The sequence below is a fragment of the Colletotrichum fioriniae genome (genome assembly GCF_027942845.1).
Source record: "Colletotrichum fioriniae strain IMI 355084 chromosome Unknown scaffold_4, whole genome shotgun sequence".
In the NCBI taxonomy this organism is placed as follows: domain Eukaryota; kingdom Fungi; phylum Ascomycota; class Sordariomycetes; order Glomerellales; family Glomerellaceae; genus Colletotrichum; species Colletotrichum fioriniae.
Genome location: NW_027076840.1, coordinates 1,999,671 through 2,023,440, shown reverse-complemented (window position 1 = coordinate 2,023,440; position 23,770 = coordinate 1,999,671). Strand labels below are relative to the sequence as shown.

General features: G+C 53.2%; 9 protein-coding genes across 9 annotated transcripts; 5 read left to right on the top strand and 4 right to left on the bottom strand.

Moving 5' to 3' along the window:
* Positions 1 to 1,746: 1,746 nt before the first annotated feature.
* GIT2 (glycerophosphoinositol permease) lies at positions 1,747 to 3,697 on the top strand (the record flags this gene model as incomplete). The annotated part of the gene is made up of 7 exons (XM_053188454.2): positions 1,747 to 1,902; positions 1,963 to 2,232; positions 2,357 to 2,482; positions 2,541 to 2,556; positions 2,618 to 2,859; positions 2,911 to 3,331; positions 3,399 to 3,697. The coding sequence occupies 7 exons, from the start codon at positions 1,747 to 1,749 to the stop codon at positions 3,695 to 3,697; spliced, it is 1,530 nt and encodes a 509-aa protein (XP_053054416.1).
* Positions 3,698 to 3,899: 202 nt separating this feature from the next.
* Positions 3,900 to 5,688, bottom strand: N0V96_004386 (uncharacterized protein; the record flags this gene model as incomplete). Its single annotated transcript, XM_065757102.1, has 4 exons — positions 3,900 to 4,129; positions 4,198 to 5,095; positions 5,156 to 5,172; positions 5,400 to 5,688. The coding sequence occupies 4 exons, from the start codon at positions 5,686 to 5,688 to the stop codon at positions 3,900 to 3,902; spliced, it is 1,434 nt and encodes a 477-aa protein (XP_065614315.1).
* Positions 5,689 to 6,675: 987 nt separating this feature from the next.
* Positions 6,676 to 7,944, top strand: N0V96_004385 (uncharacterized protein; the record flags this gene model as incomplete). Its single annotated transcript, XM_053188452.1, has 1 exon — positions 6,676 to 7,944. The coding sequence occupies one exon, from the start codon at positions 6,676 to 6,678 to the stop codon at positions 7,942 to 7,944; it is 1,269 nt and encodes a 422-aa protein (XP_053054414.1).
* A 1,027-nt stretch (positions 7,945 to 8,971) lies between these two features.
* Positions 8,972 to 10,264, bottom strand: N0V96_004384 (uncharacterized protein; the record flags this gene model as incomplete). The annotated part of the gene is made up of 3 exons (XM_053188451.1): positions 8,972 to 9,114; positions 9,260 to 9,954; positions 10,236 to 10,264. The coding sequence occupies 3 exons, from the start codon at positions 10,262 to 10,264 to the stop codon at positions 8,972 to 8,974; spliced, it is 867 nt and encodes a 288-aa protein (XP_053054413.1).
* A 528-nt stretch (positions 10,265 to 10,792) lies between these two features.
* On the top strand, positions 10,793 to 11,815 carry N0V96_004383 (uncharacterized protein; the record flags this gene model as incomplete). Its single annotated transcript, XM_053188450.1, has 1 exon — positions 10,793 to 11,815. The coding sequence occupies one exon, from the start codon at positions 10,793 to 10,795 to the stop codon at positions 11,813 to 11,815; it is 1,023 nt and encodes a 340-aa protein (XP_053054412.1).
* A 4,044-nt stretch (positions 11,816 to 15,859) lies between these two features.
* Positions 15,860 to 16,545, top strand: N0V96_004382 (uncharacterized protein; the record flags this gene model as incomplete). Its single annotated transcript, XM_053188449.2, has 2 exons — positions 15,860 to 16,148; positions 16,214 to 16,545. The coding sequence occupies 2 exons, from the start codon at positions 15,860 to 15,862 to the stop codon at positions 16,543 to 16,545; spliced, it is 621 nt and encodes a 206-aa protein (XP_053054411.2).
* A 716-nt stretch (positions 16,546 to 17,261) lies between these two features.
* N0V96_004381 (uncharacterized protein) lies at positions 17,262 to 17,892 on the bottom strand (the record flags this gene model as incomplete). The annotated part of the gene is made up of 2 exons (XM_053188448.1): positions 17,262 to 17,282; positions 17,341 to 17,892. The coding sequence occupies 2 exons, from the start codon at positions 17,890 to 17,892 to the stop codon at positions 17,262 to 17,264; spliced, it is 573 nt and encodes a 190-aa protein (XP_053054410.1).
* Positions 17,893 to 18,678: 786 nt separating this feature from the next.
* N0V96_004380 (uncharacterized protein) lies at positions 18,679 to 19,784 on the top strand (the record flags this gene model as incomplete). The annotated part of the gene is made up of 2 exons (XM_053188447.1): positions 18,679 to 18,981; positions 19,059 to 19,784. The coding sequence occupies 2 exons, from the start codon at positions 18,679 to 18,681 to the stop codon at positions 19,782 to 19,784; spliced, it is 1,029 nt and encodes a 342-aa protein (XP_053054409.1).
* A 153-nt stretch (positions 19,785 to 19,937) lies between these two features.
* On the bottom strand, positions 19,938 to 22,556 carry N0V96_004379 (uncharacterized protein; the record flags this gene model as incomplete). The annotated part of the gene is made up of 1 exon (XM_053188446.2): positions 19,938 to 22,556. The coding sequence occupies one exon, from the start codon at positions 22,554 to 22,556 to the stop codon at positions 19,938 to 19,940; it is 2,619 nt and encodes an 872-aa protein (XP_053054408.1).
* Positions 22,557 to 23,770: the final 1,214 nt, after the last annotated feature.

Below are 23,770 nucleotides of genomic sequence, written 5' to 3'. Positions count from 1 at the left end.
ATAGGACCGAAAGCCGGTGCGGGCCGGAAAGGACGGCACGGGCGTCGGCGCCGCATGCACGTGGTGGGCAATACGGCCTTGGATTGGCCGCACACGCAGGGAACTTTTCTCTCATACACCCTAGTGCTTGTGAATTGAAAAAATGATCTCTGTAACCCGACCACGTGCTCTCATGAAGATGCCTGAGCCGCGTAATTTGTGAAAATTCTCCTTGGATGCCGGCAGTTCGGCGACCGATTCTATTGCCCACGACCCAATGAACCTAATCTGTAGTCTTTGTAATTTCGGACTTACTGTCCACTTCTTTGGTTGTTCTTGTACGTTGTAAGGATTCACATCGTATGTTTCACGAAACAGTCGGCCTAGTCTCGGTTGCTGACGCTTTGAAGAGGCAGCACGTGTTAGAAGTTGTCAATGTATTCGCTCATAAGTTTTCATGTGTCACAGGCAGGTCACCATACAGTGCTGGAGGCAGACGACAATTGCACTAACAATTTTCCCCAACGTACCTTAGCTCAGCAAACAAGGTCGCATGGGAAAAGCCTTGGCAGCAGGCGGGAGAGTGCCAAGTGAAGTGAGCCTCCTAGGGCTGCCGGAAGCGCTAGACCGCTTGGAAAAAGCTTAGCGATGCATCCTTTTCTCATCGAATTACAATTGGCTATTGTAGGAAATATGACACGCGACCACCATTTTTCTCTGGCTTACGGTGCTTCCTCTCATCGCAGCGTCATCTGTGCCACCTGTTCATCAACCTGTGGAAAGCGGGAGACGAGTCGAGAAAGCACATGAACTACTGCAGCTCTGCACGAACCAACAGGTCGCCTAGCGGATGGGTAACATCGGGTTCCCACACTCCCCTCCACGTCCTCCTCCACATCCTCTCCCCGTGCTTTGATTCTGTGGTTCTTCACAGTTCCTCCCCGTGCTCAGGTGAACGGCGTACGATGTGTTGCCCACGCCCAGACCGAAAAGTCCCAATGGGTGTATGTACTCCGTAGGGAATCGCCAAACTCCTCCCCCTCTTGCCGCATAACCGTGTCTTATCAGCATACAACCCGGTATTTGCCCGCAACTGTTATCCGGTGTGGATCTATTTTCCGTCGAAAGACAACCAACAGACCACTCGTCTGCCCCCCAAGAATCGCTCTAGGAACCGTACACTAGGTGACTCGTGAGAGAGGGGAGAGGGACCCATAGAATCCTTTCGATTATGTTGCATCGGGGCTGGCCGCCCATAATTGGGCCAACCCGGGTCCCGTCCGCCGGGGAACAAGGTAGGGTGGAACGGGACACCCGAGGCATTCCCAAGGTTTATCTCTCTCTTTCTGTCCGTCACAAACACTTACTCACTACAGAAGGAAAGCGACCAACAGCAGAGCTGCTTCCGAGGGCGTGTGGTAAGTGGGGGGAACAAGAGACACCGTAGAGCAACATGAAGAGAAGAGAGGCCCTCTGGTTGACAGATTGTGCTGTGGCTGGCCCGACGGGCTTGTGATCGTCCGAATAAATACCATGTTGATTTCCCCTTGCGCTTTCTTGACTCGTCGCGCCTATTCTTTTTAACCTTTGCGCGCCGCTTCGCACAACCTCTCACCTCTCCTCCACCTCACGCACACACACAATCTTGTCTGTGCCGTCATCTCCCTCGTTTGTTCTCTTCATTCTGTCGCAGTGTCGTAGGGCCCATCTCCCTGAGACACACCGCGCGCAGCTTTAAGCACTTACACGAGAAAAAGAGCCGCGACAATGCTCAACTTCCGAAGAAAGAAGTCGGCCGAGTCCGAGGCCACGGCGCAAGAGGCCGTCGCCGTCGACGATGCGCCCCGCCAACCGTTCCGAAAAGCCATTGTGCCCGTCATTGCCTGCGGCGCCGGTCTCTTCTCCGACGGCTACATCAACAACGTGAGCGCAACCGCTTTTCGCATGCCATCTTGTAGGAATGGTCATTGACCCGGGACATAGGTCATCGGATCCGTCACCACGATCCTCGCACTGCAGTACGGCGACCTTTACAAGAACTCCAACGCCAAGAAGTACGTCGGTGACATCGCATTTGCCGGTACTGTCGTGGGACAGCTCGCATTCGGCTGGCTCGCTGACCACTGGTCGCGAACCAACTCGCTGCTCGTGTCGACCGTCATCCTGCTCGTCTTCACTGCGCTCGCCGCCGGGTCTTACTACAAGGGTGACGATATCGGCATGTTTAACATCCTGGCCGCATGGCGATTCTTTGTAAGTTTGAACGAGGCTGGTGCTTCTTGCTCCGTTGTCACATCTGGCTCGCTCGAGGTGCCTGGAACGAGCGCACGCGCTCAGAAGGAAGGGCAATTGTTAACGTCATCGCGATGGCTTTTAGGTCGGCATCGGCATTGGAGGAGAGTACCCCGCGGGTAGCGTCGGCGCAGCAGAGTCCACCGGCGAGCTAAAGTCGGGCTCGAGAAACTTGTGGTTCATCATGTTCACGAACACCATGATTGATTGGGTACGTATCTCGCCATCTACTGACCATCAATTGCATCTTTGCTAACATTGCGAATTAGGGTTTCGTTATTGGTGGTTCGTTCTTCAGCGTCTTGGTCTTCATGATGCATGTGGCGATACTAATACTAGAGCATAGCATTCGTGCCATACGTTGTCGCAGCCGCTTGTCACAATGGCCACTACAGCACCATCTGGCGCACCAGCTTGGGCATCGGCGTCGTGTTCCCCATGTTCCTCTTCGCCCTTCGGCTCTTCGTCAAGGAGCCCGAAGCGTCGACCAAGAACTCCATGCGCTACGCAAAGACGCCCTACCTTCTCTCACTCAAGTTTTACGGATGGCGCCTCTTCGTCGTCAGCTTGATCTGGTTCATCTATGATGTAAGTTAAGCCGTGCTCTCTGTGATGAGCTACACTAACGTGCGATATCAGTTCTCCGCCTACTCATTCGGAATTTACTCCTCAACAATCCTGAGCAACCTGTACGGAGAGACTGCCCCGCTCACCACCGTCTTCGGCTGGAACACTGTCATCAACCTGTTCTATATCCCGGGCACCATGCTCGGCGCCCCGGCCTCCGACTGGCTTGGGCCGCGCTACGCTCTCGCCCTCGGCGTCTTTCTGCAGGCCGTCGTCGGCTTCATCATGGCCGGCGACTATTTCAACCTATCCCAGCCCGGCATGGTCGGCGGCTTTGTCGTCGTTTACGGCATCTTCTTGGCGCTCGGCGAGTTCGGTCCCGGTAACAACATTGGCCTTCTTGCTGCAAAAACCTGCGCGACAGGCATTCGCGGCAAGTACTACGGTGTCGCCGCGGCCATTGGCAAGATTGGCGCGTTCGTCGGTACATGGGGTAAGTTTCAGATGGTCGATAAACACAAAACTCATCAGAGATTCTCCAGCTAACAAGCTCAATCTAGTTTTCCCGTACATCCAGGCAGCCGGCGGCGACAACGCCGTCGCCTCTGCCCAATACCCCTTCTGGGTATCTTCCTCGCTCTGCGTCTTGTCCGCCGCCCTTGCGATTTTCTGCCTGCCGCACATCGGCCAGGACACTATTGCACTCGAGGATGCGCGCTACCGCGCTTACTTGGAGGCAAACGGCTACGACACTCGCCAGCTCGGCATGAAGAGGGGCGAGAGCTTCGAGAACACCGACGCAGAGATTCCTGCTGGGGGTCTGACTGAGACTACCAAGGGCGAGAAGGTGACGGCTTAGAGGCACTCAGATACGAACTCAGTCGCTATCTTCCAGGGGAGAGTCACATGTGGCGTTTGCCGTTCCAGGGTGGTTGGCGAGTGAGGATGATTTTGTGATGAGTGAATGTAGAGATATGTGGGATGGGCCAAGATCTGAAGAGCCGCGATGATACCACTTGCGAATTAAACCTGTCCATAATATCTATTGAATAATATCAATCCTATCGCCTGAGCCGTTCTGCCGCCCAGGAAGCCGCCTTCTCCAGTGTACTAGGATACTTACTCCCGTCATCCTCGAGCCTATTTGTAACGAGATCCATCGAGTGAAGCCCTACCCGTCGTGTCTTGGCATAGACCTTGTAGCTGAAGATGTTGACCAGATAGATGGCAACGCCGATATAAGAGGTCATGAAAGTAGACACCGTGAACTTTGGGATGAAGGCATTGTAACCTGCCATAGGTGTCAGAAAGATCGCGCAAGTAGTCTTCATGTATGCAATTAAGATGACATGGACTTACCATTGAAAAGGACAACCAGAATGGTCACTAATAGAGCAAAGTATGAGCCATACGGCTGCAACGGCCCACGATACTGCATCAGACTCCTCGGGATACCCTGCGCTTTCATGCCTCTGGTGAAGCAGATGTAACTGGTCAAGACGCTCACCCAGTTGAGGGTGCCAAACACCGTGACCAAGCTGACGAGATACCCAAACACTTGGGAGGAACTCTTGGCGACATTCATGTAAGCCAACGCCGCGAAGACACTCGTAGCCGCGACCCCGTACAGCGGAACCCCCTTCCCAGACGTCCTCATAAACAGCCCCGGCGCCTGACCATCCCGCGCCAGGCCAAAGAGCGTACGAGACCCAATGTAAATATCCGAGTTGGCAGCGCTCAGGACAAAGACAAGCAGACACCCGTTGACGACGTGCGGGAACACTGGGATCTTGGCAATCTGCACCGCAACAACAAACGGACTCGCCGCAGCCCCAGTACTCTTCTTCGTCCCGCCAATAAGCATGTCATTGGTATACGGCACCGACATCCCCAGCACCAGTGCGCCCAAGACGTAAAAGAAGACGATACGCCAAAGCGTCTGGCGTACAGCCTTGCGGATCGTCCGGCGCGGGTTCGGCGCCTCGCCGAAAGCGACGCCGACGACTTCGGTGCCGGTGTAGGCGAAGCAGGCCTGGACTGTCGCAGCCCAGAAGCCGAGCAAGCGGCCTGTTGGGCCCTCGACGAGGTAGGAGCCGAAGGCACCTGGGTTGTTCCAGTATTCGAAGCCGATTGTTTCGTGGGAGGGCTGTCCGCCCATGGAGATTATGAAGCAGGTTAGGATGAGGGTTACGATTACGAGGAGCTTCACGGCGGACATCCAGAATTCTGCTTCGCCGAAGAATGACACGTGTAGAATCTGGTGGGTTATTAGTACATGTATATTGGGCAATAATAATCGTCCGGATACTTGACTTACATTGACAGCAATAATGGCTATTGTGAAAGTTGTCACAAAAATGGCGACGTTGAGGTCTGGTCTCCAATACTGTATGATGATACCGGCTGCCGTGAGGTTGTTGGGGAGGACGATAGCATATTTCAAGAAATAGTTCCACCCCGTGGCATACCTGTTTTCCCACGTGTAAGTCACCCCGTTCAAGAACATAATTTCGTGTTGGCAGCATGGTTTTAGTCTTACCCCAAAGCCGGGTCAACAAAACGTGTAGCGTATCCAGCAAACCCCTTATCCGAAGGGAGCATCGTCGCCATCTCTCCCACAGCCGTCATGATGAAGAAAACGACCGCGCCGATGAGGGTGTACGCGATCAGCAGGCTCGCGGGACCGCCCCTTACGAGACCCGTGCCAGAGCCGATGATGAGTCCGGTTCCGATGGCGCCGGCGACGGCAATCATGGAGACGTGACGTTCCTTAAACTCCCGCTTGAGTTGCTGTTGCTCGCCTCTCGTCTCTGTGGAAGTTCCCTCGACGTTGGAGGTTGATGGCTCCATGTCAGAGGGTTGCCGACGACGTCGTTGGCGGTTTTGCCATATTTGCTGCTGATATTATCGCTGCTCATTGTGTAAGGCAGTCTTACGGAAAGGGTTCAGAGTATCGTGTGTTGTGACTTCTCAGTCATAAGCACTTGAAGCGATTGAAACAAATAAATAGATCCCGTGAATGTCAATGATGCCCCATTGTCGGCTCTCGACGCCGGGCAGCAATTTCTTATAACCTGCGTACCAGTAAGATAAGGACCAAAGGAACTAGACGTAATCCCCTTCCGGACTTATCTCGCAAAACATCTTCTCGGCTTAGCGATCGTCAAAGTCATGAAGTGTATGGAAGTTGTTCTCCGTAATCCAAAGTTATCTTGGAACCCGAGGAACCGATAAGGACTCATGCATTGTCCAGATAATCCACAGACTAAGGACGTTGGCGTGGAGCGAAATTGCACCAACATGCGGGGAAAGGGGCCTCTTATCAACATGCGACCCGCAAATGGAGGTCGAAGTCCGCGCTGCCGGATTGACGATCGTGGATCCTTGGGGTGACCCTGTAACGACATCAGATGATTCGACATCGACTCAGTACATAGGTCACGAAAGTGACATGTACAGCGCTGTTCTTAGTCTATCATTCCATGTAAGAGAGTTTCGGGGCCTGAACTTACAGCTTGGCGAAGAATACTAACAGGACTGCCCCGCTTACTCGGTGCACTTAAGATCTTGGTCATTCGTCAGGTACTGAAGACGGACTTCAACCTCCATGAGCTGGCGTTACCCATGATACGTCAACAATCTAACACGCGTCTAGTTCCAAAGAATCATATTGGTCCATCGACGAAATGCCAAGAAATAAGTCTGGATGTTGGCGCCGATATAGGAACATGAAGAAATGATAAAAGCTGGGAGGGTCATGAAGGAGAGCCGAGCCTATCGCTGTATCAAACCTCATCAAACTTATCTCTTCGCCCATACAATCCATTCAGACTCATCATGTCGCCCAGCGCTGTTCAAGAACACGTGGACGATGTCCCAACCTCGGCCAAATCATCCTCTCTGCCTCCCTTAGAGGCCGATTTCTCTCCCTTCCGGTCTTTAGTCCCGCTCCTGGCCGACAACAGGCTCACCTACCTCAATGCCTCCTACCAACCCCCCTCAAACCTGATAATCCACGGTGCCATCGCCAAGTTCACCTCCGATGCCCTTTATAACCCTCATCCGAAGCCCCAATGGCAGAACGCCGTCGAAGAGACTCGTGCTCTAGTCGGTCGCTACATCAACGCCGACCCATCCTCTCTAGCCTTCACCCGTGACACAACAGAGGCACTGGGATGCTTCATCCGAAGCCTTAAGTTCGAGCCCGGCGACAACGTCGTCGTCTTGGACACGGAGCACCCAAACCACGTCTACGGATGGATGGCTCTCCGCAAAGCCGGTCTAGAGGTCCGACAGGTGCCGACCATCCCCACCGCGGAAGAGACCGGGCACGTCACGGCCGCCAACGCCGCAACCTTTGCGCCCTACGTCGACGAGCGCACCAGGGCCATCGGCCTCAGCTCCATCATGTTCCACAGCGGCCAGTGGAACGACGTCGCCGACATCTGCGCAACATACAGACCACGCGGAATTCACGTTCTCGCAGACCTCACGCAACAGGTCGGCTTCGCAGAAATGGACGTTCGAGCTCTGGGCGTTTCCGCGGCGGCGTTCAGTCTGCACAAAGGGCTGAACTGTCCAACAGGCTTCGCGGTTCTCTACGTGAACCCGGAGTTCATCGCCGAAACCGACCCCACTCCGCCCATTGTCGGCTACGGGGCCGTCAGCAACGTGCGCGCTGATCTGTTGGTTCCCTCTGAAGAGGTGGTATATCACCCCTCGGCTCGCCGGTATGAGCACCTGAATTTGAGCTTGATCAGTGCCGCGGCTGCAAAGGCGTTTCTGAGTTTTTATCTGGATTCCATGGGCCCCGGGCGTGTGCAGGAGCACCTCTATCGCCTGGGTGGCGTGTTGAGAGAGGAGTGCCGTAGCCTTGGGGTAAGGATAGTCGGCCCTTCGGCCCGCAAGGATCATGCGCCTCATTTGTACATTTTGGATTTGCACGACCCCAGGTGGATGGATCTCTTGAAGGAGAATGGGGTGCTTGTTACACCCTACCGCCTGGGCATCAGAGTTTCTTTTGGTTTCTTTAATAACTCTTCAGACGTGAAGAAACTTGTTAGTGTCCTAAAGACAGGATTAGAGGCGGGCCTTCCGTCGCCCTGAGGGCTTTCAGAGATGGAAGATGTAGTTCATGGCTCGTAATAGGATGATTTCACTCCATAATGCAGAAACCTACTCGTATTCCTTGTGCCTAGAATCTCCAAACCTCTTGCCAATGGTCTTGGAGCTTGGAAGGCAATTGGTGCAGTCTCTCACCCCTCGCCTGAACTGCTCAAATTATAGAGGGTTACTTCCTGAGACCTGGCATGGTCCTGAACTACTTTTTTCTCTACGCAAATCAAATGGATGGCGGAAACTTGCAAGACCCTCTTACACCTCGACTCGTGTTAATCTATCTCTCGCCTGCTGAGCCAATGTCCAAGCAGATGAGCATTCATCCAAAACATGCAACAAGTACTGAGCTTCTTCCGGTGTGCCGAATAAGGACAACGCCCTCACCGCTTGCATGACTCCATAGATCATCATCAGAGGGCTGTGTCCAAGACCGTACTGGCTGCGGTATTTTCGTAAGATATGTGCAATGTCTTCCGCAGACGATAAGCAGTCTTTGCGGGCATTGTCTTTCAAAGCTGCGACGTTATGGGACACCGCTTGCTCGAAGTTTAGCGCAATTCGAACGCTGTGGAAGAGAAGCCTGATGGGAAATTGGATTTCAGTACCATTTTCATGATGAAGTAATAGGAGAGGGGTTGAGAAGGAATTTGAACTAACTGAAGTGCTGACACGCTTGGGATGAGCAGAGTGCTTGGTGGTTCCCATCTGTTCCATTTTGCACAGTCCGGCAATGCTTCGTACCAGCTACAGAGCTCGAAGTTGAGGCTGTCGAGACACGATTGACGACCGAGGCCCTCCAGGCTGCTTTTGGTTGAGAACAACTTTGAAAGCATCTTCTCGATAACCTTGGAAAGCCGGATCTGCTCCTTGAAGCATGGTATGAGGGGATTGACAATACCAAACCCTCCATCATAATCTGAAAATCCAGCAGGGAGCCAGGGTTTCATCTCTGGAAAGTCTCTGACCGGTTATCAATACATGATGAGGTAAAAGCGCATGGGGGTACACTTGGGACCTACGGGAGCCTGTTGGTGGTTTCGACTTCTGCGTCATCGTAGAAAAGGTACACTGATCGTCCAAGGATCAGACTGATCAACTTATCAGAAGTGTAGCATCCCCAGAAGATGCGCCTGCGAATCTCCAAATCTTCCACGGTAGCTAGTGATGCATCGTGTGATACCCAATGTTTCGGGTCCCTTTGAAAACCCATATCTTGTGCCATGCGAAACGCGATTCCTAGACACGATCATATTCAGTATCACGTAAGACGTGAACGAACTGAGTATCATCAGCAAGGACCTACCTGAGAAGCCCCATCCCTTTGAGAGATTCCCCCTTCCAATCTCGTAGAACGCCAGGCAGAGGAAGCCCTGTACGGTGACGATGGAAGGTTTCGTGAAGCCGGAGACGATAAGTATGCTCTCGGCAGCGGAGAAGAACTGTTCACTCGCATTTCTGTGGCGCTTCTCTGGTGACATGAGTGTCCCCAGGGCACAGATAGACAGGAGCAAAGCCGACGACCAATACTTGCCGCGAGTCCGGTCACCAAAGTGGTCCCTCAAGAAGGCTTCACGATAAATAAACATGAAGTGCGGGTACTGCCATTTGAAAAACTGCATCAATGCGTCATCAACGAGCTCGTCGTTTAAGTTGATCCCGAAATGCTCCGCCACATGCTCGAAATTTGAGTCGGGGCCGACGACATAGTTTGCAGAGAGCTCCCGTGAGGGTGAGGCGTTGCCCCGTGCTGGCACCCCAAGATGCGCGCGATAGATACTCGTCGCACCATGGTAAATGAGCGAACCCTCGAGGTCGACCTGAAGATTCTCGCTGCTGCCTCTAGCTGGCTCGGGGTTCTTCTCTTCGCTCACATTCACCACTGAGGCTGGCTCCGGGGCTGAGAGGTGGTCCCCGAAGGAGACGGTCTTTAGCAGATTATCCCGCTCCGGGCTCGGCGCCGCTTGGAGCTTGCCGATGAATGACTCCAGCCATGCGACTCTATTCTCTAAGCTGACAACATATTCGTGTGTCGCGGGCCGTCGTTTACGGTCGACCTCTCGATACTCGCAAATTTGTTGAGCAGTTGCGCAATTCTGGCAGGGCTCCGTGCGTGAGCATTTTAGCTGTGAGCGCAGAACGCCGAGTCAGTGAAGTTCTGTTACGCCGGCCCAAGCTGCGAGGGTTCAAGATGCCTTTCGGTATTGGCATCTCTTGCATCTACAGCTAATGTCAGCAGTCGTCTCCATATCGTCTCTCGTTATCGAGGTTCAGAGTCTCACGAGATCTTCTTGGCCGGCTCTGATGGCATGATGCCCCTATCACGGTCATTTCTTCTTCCGACGATGAGTCCTGGAAGTAAGGTACGGGCGGAGTACTCCGCAGCACAACCTAAACCCGAAGGCTAACAGTGAGAGTAGTGCTCCTGATAGCGCTTAGTCACTAACTTGGGTCGCCAATGGGAGCATGTGTTGCACTGAACCACTTACCGAACTCCAAAGTAAGGTTCGCGGCATCAAGAACTAAGCTAGGGGGCCCTAGCAAAAAGGGAAGGGGAGCTAGTTTCGGGGAGCAGTTGTCAACCTTCGTCGCAACACCCCCCCTTTCGCACTCAGCTGCCTCTCATTTGTGTCTTCACGATGTCTCGGTATCGGTCTCGCTTTCCAAACGATGAAGTCAATTGAAACCGAAGAGGAAATAGAATATAAGAGACCATGAGCGGGACTCATATTCCGCTCAGGAGGATGGGCTTCCGCTACAACTCTCCTTTAAACGTGATTTTGTTTTCCAGCGACCATCCTTTGACATTCTCTTTGTTCAGTCCCAGCCTGAGCCCGTCATGAAGCGTGTTGAAATCACGGCGCCCGGTGTTGTGTCGTGGGTCGACCACCCGAAACCCGAAGCTGGCCCTAAAGACGTTCTCCTCAAAATCAAGGCCTGCGGTATCTGCGGCTCCGACAGCCTATACACCGATCACGGCGGCATCCCGCCCTATCAGGGCTGTACGCCCCTCGGCCACGAGCCAGCAGGAGAAGTTGCAGAAATCGGAACGGACATTGAGTCACCAGACGTCGAAGTCGGCGACCATGTCGTGGTAGACACAATGGTTTTTCAGGATGGCCTGCTGGGCTCGGGCGGTGCGCAGGGTGCGCTGTGCGAATACGTCGTCATATACAACTACAAGCCACGAAAGCACCTGAAGAAGATTCCGAAGAGCATACCCTGGCACATTGCGGCACTAAACGAGCCCATGGCGGTCGCCCTGCACGCGGTAAACAGGACGAGCCCGAAACCGGGCTGCAAGGTTGTCGTTTTTGGCGCGGGCCCCATCGGTCTGGGCGCGGTCTTGGGGTATCGAAGAAAGGGGGCGAGCCACATTGTTGTTGTGGACGTGGTCAACACGAGACTCGAAAAAGCTCTCAAAGTCGGCGCCGATGCTGTCGTCAACTCAGCGGAAGCCGAAGATCTGGCAGCAAAGTTGGTCGAGTTGCAAGGAGACGGAGCGACGGCACAGAACCGAGGCACTCGTCCTGGTACCGATATCTTTTTGGACGCGGCGGGCGCGCCGCCGGTCCCTGCGCAGGTGTGCAAGATGGCGAAGCGAGGTGCCACGTTTGGTGTGGTCGGAGTCCACAGAAAGCCAACGGAATTAAACTTTGCACAGTTGATTTCGACGGAACTGACCATTGTTTTCAGCGTGGGATATCCGACAGAGATTTTCGAGGTCACTGATGATATCGTCGATAACTGGGACAAGTATGCGGAGATCGTCAGTGATCAGATCCCGTTCGACCAGGCATTGGAGGCGCTAGAGTTGGCCAAGTCAGGCAAGGCGAACAAGGTTATCGTGGTTTTCGACTGATCCCAGAGAGGGATTCATGAGAAAAACGAATAATGCAGTTGTCAAATTCGAACAGTCAACACAGGTGGTTGATTCGACTCTCTGGTGGCTTGTCTACAGTATGGAAACCTGAAGAGTCGCCAGTATCCACCATCTCCAGGCAGTCACGCAGCTCAAAAGCTTCCCGGTCGGGTTGAAAATCCAGGCCAAACAGTTGTGAGAAGTGGGATCTCTCAAGTACTGCAAAGTCCCTATTATCAGTCCAATTTCCTACTAACGAGGAGCCGTATATATGTTCATAGTTACGATTTTATTGTTAGCGTTACGTCGAATGGCATATAAACATCAACCTATCTCTAATAACATGATTTTATAACTCCCAATCACGGTACAGATTACACAAAAGCTAATTCAGTCAATTTCAATGAGTAGTTCTTGACGAACGTCACTAAATAGACAACTTGGTAATCCTATAACATGGTCTGTCACCGATCTTAGAAGAGACAAAACTTGTTGAGCTGGACAACTCAAAGTCACAAGCATCCATGATAGTAAGAGGCACCTTAAATAAGTTAAGCGTGAATGAGATAGGCTGGGGGTTTCGAGATTCGTGCGTTTACAATCCCTACCTGAAGCCTTGGTGCCTTATGATTTATCAGGTTTGGTCTTTGGCTCAACTACCGGTTTCTAGTAAGGTAATCATAGCAGGAGTTAGTACTATTGTCTACTGACGTGAACTCGCCTACTGACTACCACATTGCCAACTTATCTTTTTGCGATGGTTGTGGCTCGTAAGAAACGGCAAGATTCATACCTCAACTATTAGAAAATCATTAATCTGTCTCAACGTTGTTGACTAAGTGGTGCTATTAGCTATGGAAGTAAAAATATGGGCGTGACTCATGTCTGAATAGACTCCCTTCTCACCAAAAGACCTACTAGGGCAAAATTCAAATTACTACTTGCGGCTGGCGAAGGTAGTAAAAGCTCCTACTGTTCACAATGACGGATGCGCCATGTCTCGAAGAATCGCCATCAAGAAGCGTGGGTGTCAAGAATCCTCATAGTCATTTACTCGGTGAGGCCTAGAGACACCGAGAATAATCTAGACAATGTCCTGCTGACAGAATTTTGGTGGGTAATTCGACAATGACAGCATCGTCTGCAAAAGGTCGAATCGTGTATTAGAGTCCATGAAAGGTCTCGCAAGAACAATTCTGCAACTTCCAGCCTATCAAAGAGCAGCTCGCTTCTATCTACTAGTCAAATTTGATACTTGAAGTGAAACCCCCATCTATTCAACGGTGATCAAACCTACTCTTCTCTCATTCCAAAGTTATGGCATGCTACTTCGACTTTTGTGATAACATGCTTGACCGGAGAGACAACAGGCAACTCTAACCTATCTTATCCGGCTCGCATTGAGTCAGGCGATGTTGCTATTTCTGTTTCATCTGTTATCTCAGGTTACTCGATGGATCCGATGGACACAGTCTGTGGGAGATCATGGGGAACCAGACAACGTTAGAGGTAACTCGCAATTCTCTCCTCACTTGAACTTACGTCTTGCAAACTGTATTGAGCCCCGACCTCGTACGTGTACAATGACCACAAGATGACGACCGATCTTCTCAACCCTGATGAGCTGGAACTTCCCTGGATTGTTGGAAGACGGGTCGAGCTGGACGCAGAGCTTTCAAGCAATCAGGCTCAGTCGATCCGCCCAAACGGTTACCAGAACAATTTCATGACCAGCCCAACAGTACGAATATGGATCGTGAAATTGCGGTCTGGCTTCTAGATAGGTACAAGCCGGATGTCCCCACGTCGACTCTATTTCTGTCCTACCAGATTGACGTCTTTACGCAATTTCTTCTATTTGTATCCAGCCTGGTTTACTTTCTCCTCTTTTGCCAGCCTTTTTCAGCGAGGCGAAGCTTCAGTGATGTCTTGGCATATTGCGTGGACCCCGTGGAGAGATCGGCAAACAGACGACAATTGTTCGGAATAGCTCACGGTAGTTTCTCTCGCTAGGATTAAAATTCTAGAAGCCCAAAAGTTCGTGCGATCATAACCAGAGTTTGAAGCTTATTCGATGTCAAATTTCGAGTGGGCCTTGTGTTGACTTTTGTCGGTTGGGTGAAATCTCTCTCGACAGAGTGCCAAGATATAAGCGCATCGTGAGGCCCTAAAATTAGCATCACAGTACCCGCACCTCCCCTCAGCTGGCTTGGACATGGAGACACGCGAAGCTTTGGAACCTTTTTGGGCAAAAGCAGAGCCACCCCGCTTCGATACTGCATCGCGTGTCTGCCTACGAACAAAATTATCTATGAAGCTGCAAGAAAAGCTGGGGATAGCGTCGAGTGTTGCGTGGAGTTGACGAAGGCTAGCGGAGACTTGCGACAAGTGAATTTTCTGAATAACGTTAGGAAAACCAGCCTCAGTGGTCGGATTCCTGCGCCGATGCTGATCCCAGTGGCAGGACCTGATGTCGATCATCCGCAGCCCAGCGTCATTTGGGGGGCACTGAATGGTAAGTTGGTATGGCTGGCAGGGAACACCCCCTTCGACCTTTAAAAATATGACTGGACGAACCGTAAACAACCAAATAATGGACTGACTATGTACAAGGCTCTCCCTCTCCGACACTATGCGCCAAGTAGAGATGTGAAACACGACAGCTCATCTTCGGATCTTTTCCTTGGGATCCTTGGATAGCGTTAGGTCGGTGATCCTGTCGGAAAGAAACCCTTACGGAACGCCTGTCGGAATGCGTGTTCTCTATGGTTGTGCGAGCCTGAGAGGCGAGCCGGTGCGTGTCGCCGTGGCTCTGCTCTGCTTGGCGGGGATGTGCCGGCGGCGAATTTTTCATCCTAAGCTTTTACGTACAGAGTTACCTGTAGAAATTACCTTACCTCTGTGAATAAGTGAAGTACATTGGGTTAGCAGATAATCATAATGATAAAGGTTTAATCGACGGGGCATTTGGCCTTGGCAATATTCACAGCTGTGAGTTTGTGGAAGAGACGAGATGTCCAAGTTTAGTAACGGATCTTGCCTCGCATGCATGTTGAGAAGGCGAGGCATTCGCGTAGACAGCTATGTTCCTCACCCTGGCAAACTGTACTACATACGTTCTTGAGAAGCACGGAAGTAAAGCAACTGTCTTGCACCCATAATACGGATTTACCTCTGTCGTTTTGTCGGTTGGTTATTATAGCGCCACTTCAGTTGTTTGGGGGTGCTTGGCCACTCACCCGGCTGTCGGCCGGCATTGACCTTGCCTCAGCGGTCATGTCCGTAACTTTTATGCTGTCAATTGTAGCACGCGACACTGATTCGTCTTGGAGTCTGGCAAACTGTGACTGTCCATCGACTCACAAGGGGCCCTAGTCGTATCACATTAAGCTTTCCTGGGGATTCGGGGACAGCGGAGGTGAAATTAACATGATGTAGGGCTCTTACGGAGCAACATGATGGACAACAGGAACCGAAAGGCCCCCAAGCAACACTTGCCGAGAGCTCAACTTTAGGTAATTAGCGCGTGTTCAATTTAGACTTGTTCAGTGGGCTTTAGCAGGCCGGTCACACAAACGAAAAACTACCGTCGAATAATGCCCGGGATGTTGAGTCGCCAATTGAGGCTGGGGCAGCTAGGGGGCTTCTTGGCTTCCCTCATCGAAATCCACTTTCGAATAGCTGCAATCTGAGTGGAAGTCGCGGAGATGGAGAACTGCCAGCGCCAAGGGACCAACCAAGACCCAAGCCTCCGAGTGACGATGCGCGGTCGCTGCCCGAGACACGGTCAAGTGCTCTTCGTACGTGGTTTGTCTTTTCTGCCGTTGATCGACTTTGTGTTGTTGATCAATGGATCCTCTCACCTAGGAGGAGAGTCGTTTGAAACATGAGTATATATCCGGCATCATCCCGCCCTACATCCTGGATTCCCATCATCATTCCGATACCATCAACAATCACAACATCATCTTATTGAGTACACTTTCACAGCCAAACTCAGCCTTCAACCGACTTTAGACACCAAGAACAATTTCAACAGCCAAAATGCATTTCAACCGCGTTGCCTTGTCCCTTGCCGCCGTCGCCTTCGTTAAGGCCGACCTCCAGCTCGACAACGATGACATTCCCACCCAGTGCCAGGCCGTCTGCCGTCCCATCTACGACCTCGGCCAAGCTTGCGAGGTTAACGACGACCTCGTCAATGATGACCTGACCGAGGACCGTCTTGAGGCCCAGTGCGTCTGCACGAACAACAGCATCAACGTCTCCCAGTATGCCGCACTCTGCGCAAGCTGCATGGACCAGAATGTCCGTGACCGAGATGACCTGGATGGTAAACACATAAACCACAACATATCATCACCCGATCTTTCCCTGTACTAACCTATATTAACCTAGACATCAACGACATCCTGAGAACCTGCGGATTTGCCAGCACCTCCTACGCCTCCACCGCATCCTACGCGTCTACAACCCCGTCCGTCTCAGCGGCCCGCCCCACTGCCTCGGCCCAACTCACCACTACCATCACCCCCGGCGCCGTCGGCGGCGGATCCTCTTCCCCCGACTCAGACCTCCGCATCCGGATCCGGCAGCAACAGCGGCGGCAGCAGCACCACCCCGACCACGGCGGGCGGTCAGACTACCCAGACCCCAACGCTGCGGGTATTGTGTCGCCTCAAGGTCTCGGCCTGATTGGTGCCGCTGCCATTGGCGCTCTCTTCTTGTAATTGTGGGGATGAGGGGTTTCTTGATGAATAATTTGGCTTTTTACGAACATCAACAGGGAATGGAATCTGTGTTTATGGATTTGGATTGCATATTTTAGGCGCTATGGCACATATACCTTAGCATTTACTGTCGCTTCAATTATTTAGTTCTTTCGAGGAGTCTGGTTCCTCTTATGGGACATAATCTCGAAGGCTGATCGGATAGCATTATCGATCCCTGCAATCTTTTGAGCCCGCCAGCTGCATTAGGAACTTTATTTGGGATCGCATATGTGAAGGCTCGCAGATCCGCCGTCTTGATGTTCGTCCGTTTTTGCTCGACTTGTGATCCACTTTGGTTTGGCATGGTGTAAGGATCGATTCACGAAAGGGCTGAATGTGGAGGAAGTGGACGCATTAATCATTCTTGATTCCCTCATGTTTACATCTCAGATTAAGGTACCTCGCATAGATTGGGATATTCCTGGTGTACTGATATTCTCATTAGCTATTACTTGCAATCCCCATAGCATAACACGGTGCATGTCGAATAGACTACCGGTTGAATTGAGCTGCCATGTTGGAAAGATTTGATATCAGTAAGGTCCATCTGCATTTATTCTTGTTGTATGTTTACCAGTCGAAGATGGTACCAGGAATCTCGTCTTGATGGTGCTGATGTTGCCAGGCTTCGAATTTTATTGCAGAACTGATCGATACTTCCACGCCCAAAGAGCTTATATCTCCCCTTCGTTCGTCTGAAATTGTGAGTTACGGAATAATGTTAACCGTCTATTGACAGATATCTGAACTTACATCCGGAGCATCTTCAATCTCAGGCAGCATCTTCTCACTGCCAATGCACAGCCAAGAATCAAATGGGCCACGGTAATTAACAGCATATGGGTCGTAAACCAGATTGTCCAACAAGCAAAGGTCCTTAGACCTAGGCCCTGCCTTGATGTAGACGGCATACTTGCACTCTTTGCCGTTCGAGAGCGGCTGCTGGCACCTATCCTGGCACTCGTAGACACCTTTGAGAACTTCTGCCTGAGTGTTTGGCAAGCGCTTTTCGATCTCGATCCTGTCGACGTAGCTGTCGTACCAGCATCGCGCCTGGCCTCGGGCCCTCGGGATGCGGCTGAATCGAGCAAACGCTGTCGGTTCCGGGGCGTATGTTGTACACGAGAGGGTTGCGTTGGGCTTTACACCAGGGATCTCGGTGGGCGTTACTGTTGCGCACCAGGTCGTGCTGGGTAATACCTTCTGGGTGGGGTTGGGCCCGAGGGGTGTGTAGGGGAGCGGGTTAACAGGGATTTGGGCCACGCAGACGAGAGGCAGGAGCCAGTAGATAATTGTCCACTGCATTGTTGCTATTGTGTCTTTGGTAATCTGTACCTGGGCTCTTTGTTGAGGTTGTGTTTTTGCGGAGGAGTTATCACACGCGTGTAGTGGAACGAAGGTGTCGAAAAGAAGATGAGAAGGGGGACTTGGCATCAAGCAGTGGAGTGAATCGAGCTAGAGGGTGCTTCTCAACTTATCTGTTCGATACCTCGATGGCCGAAAGAAAGTTTGACGTGGACGGCCTGTGGTCCCTAAGACTGTTCGAGGTTGCGGTGATGAACAGTTTAATCAGTCTTGAGCGCGCCCAACTAAGAGGAGTCGCCGAATAACCTGCACTTTGTCTAAACCCCGAGTCTTCAGGGAAGACGATGGTGTCGTGACTTCCAACAAGAGTGACAGACTGTAGACTTCTTATCCTTCTGTCTAGAAAACAAGAGCGTGGTTTCACAAGACACTATTCAAAGCTATCTAGTTGATATTTGACGTTTTTGGCGTTCCTTGGTCAGGTGTGCCGATATCTCCTTGACATCATATGAACATGAGATATATCGACGTACCAGATTATCTGATCGTGATGAGCCAAGTTCAGAGCCACCAGCGCTTACAAACCACACTACGTTGTTCCCAAATCGCACGTCATAGGCTTACATGGAATTAGCTGGAGCGGGGTCACTCATCTCACCTTAGATGGCCCCCCTTCCAAAGTCCCAAGTTGAGGCCACAACTCTCGCACCTCAAACATAAACACCAAGATCTATCAAGACAAATCCCGAATGATATCCTTTGTATGAAACCAGAGATCAAGTGAACATGGTCAATCTTCCACATCCATTCAGCAAGATCCCTCGTCTCCTGTTGACCTATGATCGACCGGTAGATATTGAGCAGCTGCACCGACTCCCTGAACAGGAGGGGACCAAGGAGGGGGGCATCTATATCGCCCGCGATGACTGCAACTCTGGCCTAGCGTTTGGGGGCAACAAGGTGCGGAAGTTAGAATACGTCTTGGCGGACGCCATCGATCAAGGTGCGGATACAATAGTCACGACCGGCGGGACCCAGTCGAACCACATGCGCCAGACTGCTGCGGCTGCGGCGAAACTAGGTTTGAAAGTGAGCTTACGACTCTCACATGGAGGGCTTATTTATCCCGTTTCGAATGGCGCAAGTTCTCTCTGACAGATGAACAGGTTGCTCTCTTCCCCGTCACTGCGGTTTCATCAGAAGACCTAGAATACAAGTACGCTGGTAACATCCAGCTCAACTCCATTCTCGGCGCCGAGACCTTCCCACCAAATACGAGCAAAGAAGACGTCGTCGCTGCCCTCGAGAGTCGCGGGCAGAAGCCCTACGTGATCCCCGCTGGCGCGAGCACACACCCCCTCGGCGGCCTAGGCTACGCAAGATGGGCCTTTGAGCTCCTCGAGTGGGAAGACAAACACAGCACAAACATCGGCAACATTGTAGTCGCAGTCGGCTCCGGCTCGACCCTGGGCGGCCTTGTCACCGGCTTCAAACTTGCGCAGCAGCTTGGCCGGGATGGTGCGCGGAAGCGACTGGTCGGGTACTCGATTTTGAGGAAGCCCGAGGACGACGTGGCGGAGCTGGTGCTGGGAATTGCGAAGACCACGGCGGAGAAGATTGGGCTGGATCCCAAGTCGATCACAAGGGAAGACTTTGAGATTGATTATGATTACCTTGGGGGCTCATATGGCCACCTTGATGAGCGGACGACGGAGGGCATCAAGACGTTGGCTCGGACGGAGGGGATCCTCACTGATCCAGTTTATACTGGCAAGGCGTTTACTGGGCTGCTGCATACCGCCAAGGCTGGTGGGTTTGGTGGGAAAGCCACCCTGTTCTTGCATACTGGTGGTCAGGCAGCTCTGAGTGCGTACCCGAAACTCACGCAGTAATGTTCCGTGCTCTGGAACTGCGGTTAAAACATCGGTGTAAGAGTGAGGCTAGAGATGATGGATATTTGGAAAGAGTTTTCAATATTCTAAGTGGTATCTTTAGACAAAGGGAAAAACATGCATATACGTCCTCGCTCATTCAAGGCATCCAACTCATTCAACCTCCCTCCATCTCTTCTCCAACGTCCCGATAACATGCGTCCGCGATCCCGACCCATACTCTGCCATGATCGAGTTTGCCTGCTTGCTATACGAGGCCCCCTGAGCCTCAAAGTGGTTCGAGAAACCGAACCCAACGCCAGGCATACTGTATACACCTTGGCTTGGCATAACAACCTCCTTAGCCTGCCCCATAGCCCGACTCGTCGAGCTCGCAACATTCAATACGCGTTGCTGCCCCAGCGCCATCTGCGCCTCCATAATCATCTGCCGGATCGTAGGCACCGTCTCGACATAGACGGCCCGACGGGCCTTGGAGACCCGGAGCAGCTCGGACGGGTCGTTACGGGCACAAGCCTGGGCGTAGAGGTTGCGCATGCGCGGGCTGTACATCTCGCACATGAGGCTCGCAGCCACGGTGACGCCCTTGAGCGGCATGGCGGCCGCCAGTGTGGTGCCGCGGATGGACTCATGGTAGCACGACGGGCAAATAGTGCAGTCCTGCCATCCATACCATCGCCTGTCGCGGAAGTCCTCGTCGCGCGGGCAGAGGGGCAGGCTGGCGAACTCGAGGGCGTAGGACTCCAGCGGCTGGGTGTCGGCCGTGAAGTGGCACTCTAGAAGCTTCGTCATGTAAGGTGCGAAGCGCGGGTTCGCGGGGTTAAAGCAGCACAGAAGCGTCGTGCCGGAAGATACGCCACACTTTGGCACGAGAGAGGAGCTCAGGCCGAGGGGTTCGGCGACGTTGGCCACGCAGGCGGCGCAGATGCCGAACTCGGCCGGGTGGGAGGGGAACGTGTACCATGTCCCATCCGTGATGCCCTGCGGGCTGCAAAACTCCTCGTTGCAGGCGGCGTCGAGAGCCTTCCAGAAGATGGAGTACTGCTTGGCCTCAGTAGCGCAGGACATTGCGATGCCAATGTTGAAGTGTCCCAGCGCGCAGTAGACGAGGCTGCCGTACCGCGAGGCGAGGTTCGTGCCGGCGTCGCACCACTTTCCTTCCTCGCCGGTGCCGGCGACGAAGTCGCAGTAGCACGCGGCGCAGACAAGGACGCCGTCGTGGCCCGCGGCCGTGGGCGTGAACCACTTGCGGGAGGTGACGGTGACCTTTTGGCGCTTGGCGCAAGGGGGAAGGTTCATCCTGGCGAGGGCTTCCTTGGTGAAGCCGGGCCAGTCGTCCTTGACGGCCGCCTCTTTGTAAATGTTTTGGATATAGCGGGTGGAGAGGTCGCAGGACCAGATATCGTTGGTGGCTTGTCCCGTGGCCTGCTCAAAGTTGGCCGCGAAGCGGTACGGCTGGATATGGTCCTCGAAGCAGGCATGGCAGACAACCATGTTTGGCACAGCATTGTTCTTTGGACGATACCACTTAGCGCCTTCGCTTCCCTTGGCTCCATCGGCGCCCCTGCAGTCCGGAACAGCGCTCCTATGGAGGAGGAAGCTGACGAGGTCCTCAATGCGTCCCGTGGCGAGGGTATTGCGGAGAAGATGGTCCTTGACGCGGGGCTTGCTGAACCGGCAGACCCGCGGCTTGTTATCGTCGCAGATCTTGCCTCTGAAGTCATGCTCGAAGCGGGTGCCGACGAGATGGTCCTCGTAGCACTTTGAGCAGATGGAGAAGTCGGGGGCAGTAGGGTGCGTGTACCACGTCGTGCAAAAGGTGACCGGGCTGTCGATGCAGGCGACGACGCCGCGTCCTCGCTTTCTGCTGGGCGGGCTAGCCCTTCGAGAGTTGGCGCGCGGTCTCGCGGGCGACATTGTGAGTTCCTTCTTTGGCTGCTGCTGCTGCTGCTGCTTTTGCGCTGGAGGCGGTCCTCGAGGGGTGAGATCCAACGGCGTCACGGGTTCAGGCGTCGGGTTCGTAGAGGGAGGCGTGAAACACGATGTGGTGGTGCTGGCAGTGAAGTCTGGCGTGGCGAGCTCGTCGCGAGGGGTTGACGGGGCGGAGTAGATAGTAGACAGCATCGGCGAGGGCGCGAAGCGCAGGTTCTGGAGCGTCTCTTCGAGGTTGTCAAAATCGATCACGCCAGGCCGCGGCTCAGGTCCCCCAATCCTTCTTGCCTTTTCGGGTGGTGTCAGGACGCCATTGGCCGCACTAGCCGGGATACGAGCTGCGGCCGCCTTGGTTTGGGCTGATGATAGTTGTTGTTGTTGCTGTCCTGCGCCCGCGGGGAAGTAACCGGTGGGCTCTCTCTGCGGCGGTGTCGGCGGAGGCGGAGGAAAGCTGGTGAGGGCGCCGGGTCCCGGGCTGCGGAGGTCAGCAACACGGCCGAGGCCGGATAAGGGAGCTTTCGGGGGTGCTGAAGGGCCGCCGGCGCCGGCTTTCGGTACCGGACTGGCGGGTGGCGGGACATTGAAGCTGGTGTAAGAGGGAGGGCTCGGGTTCCCCGTCCACTGCTGCACAGGAGGCTGAAGTTTGTGAGAAGAGACGGGGCGAACGGGCTTCGGTGCAGCGATGGGAGTTGTCTGCCTCGCGGACTTGGAAGCCGGGGCTGGTGCCGGAGCCGGTGTCGGTGTCTTAGTTCCCTTGCTCTTGGAGGCCGAGCTGGACACCTTCTCGGTCTGGGGCCGCGAGCTCCGGGCCGGCTGCGGCGGGGCCTGTCGATGGGTCATGCTGCAGTCCACGGGCCGAAATGACTATCAAAATGAAATCTCCACTGCAGCTGAAAAAAATTGACGATGGCTTCACGCTCTTTTTGGTCTGGTTCGACAGCGGGATGGGACGGTAAGGACAGGCCGCTTGGAAAATTTTCCCAACGAAAACAGCAAGAAACGCAGCGAGTATAAAAGCAGACAAGGAAAGGTCTTGCGGGAGTCATGCAACATTGGCCACCCGCTCCGGGACGACGTGCATGTTTAAAGGAAGCTTCCAAAGGGAGAAAGAGTTGATTGGCATCAACACTTCATCTCAAGAGAGCGGCGTCGAGTTGGTGCCCGATGGACGGAATGCCGGGATGTTCGTGGAGATGATCCACACCACCTCATGCCCGACTTGCAGCGATCGCCCTGGGACTGGGGGCTGGAGAACTCGGAGAGGAGACCAAGAGAGCAAAGGGCTTCCTTGACAGTTTCTCGACTTGATCACTAGTAGACCCGTACCGACCTCGTCTTCATTTCTCAATGGCAACGGGAACCTGTTTACTGTTAGTGTGACGGAGACTCGAACAGCCGAGGACGAACACAAGGCTTTCAGCTTTCAGGCGTCAGTGGCAGAGTGCTTCAGCCATAATTAGAGGAAGAAGAATTCTAGGCTGCATTCCAGGGCTTCCAGAGCTCGGAGAATTTTTCTTCTGGCAATGGGCCTTCTTTCGCAAGAAAAAGACGACAAGGGCTTGGACAGGGGCTTGGGCCATGGAATGCTGTGAAAGCAGGTTGCTTTGGGCCGTGGGAGTTTGATTATCGGGCGTCAAGAGTTGAGTGTTGTTGTTATTCTCGAAGCTAGCAAGGCTGGAAAGCAGGCTTTTGTCACTCGTTTCCCCCAGGCCGTTCGTTTCCCTTGCCGTTTCCGTATTCCCATCGAATATTTTCGAGGTTGGGCTCCTCGCAGGGACACCGTTGGGATGAAAAAGTTGAGATGAACGGTCCCTTCATGAATCGCAAACTCTGCTAGTTTGACCAGTTCTCTGCTCCGCACATACCAATACCATGACTCTGTTCAGTTTCCCTTCTTCCCAAAAACTTCCAACGGTTCCCTTTCCTCTCTGCCCTTTACCTCTGCTCCTGGCTCACCTTACCCTGCCGCAGCTTGGATCAAGTGACCACGGCAACGAATATGAGTGAAGCACTGAGGCTCTTTGCTCTTTACAAGATGAGGGGTTTGAGAGTTT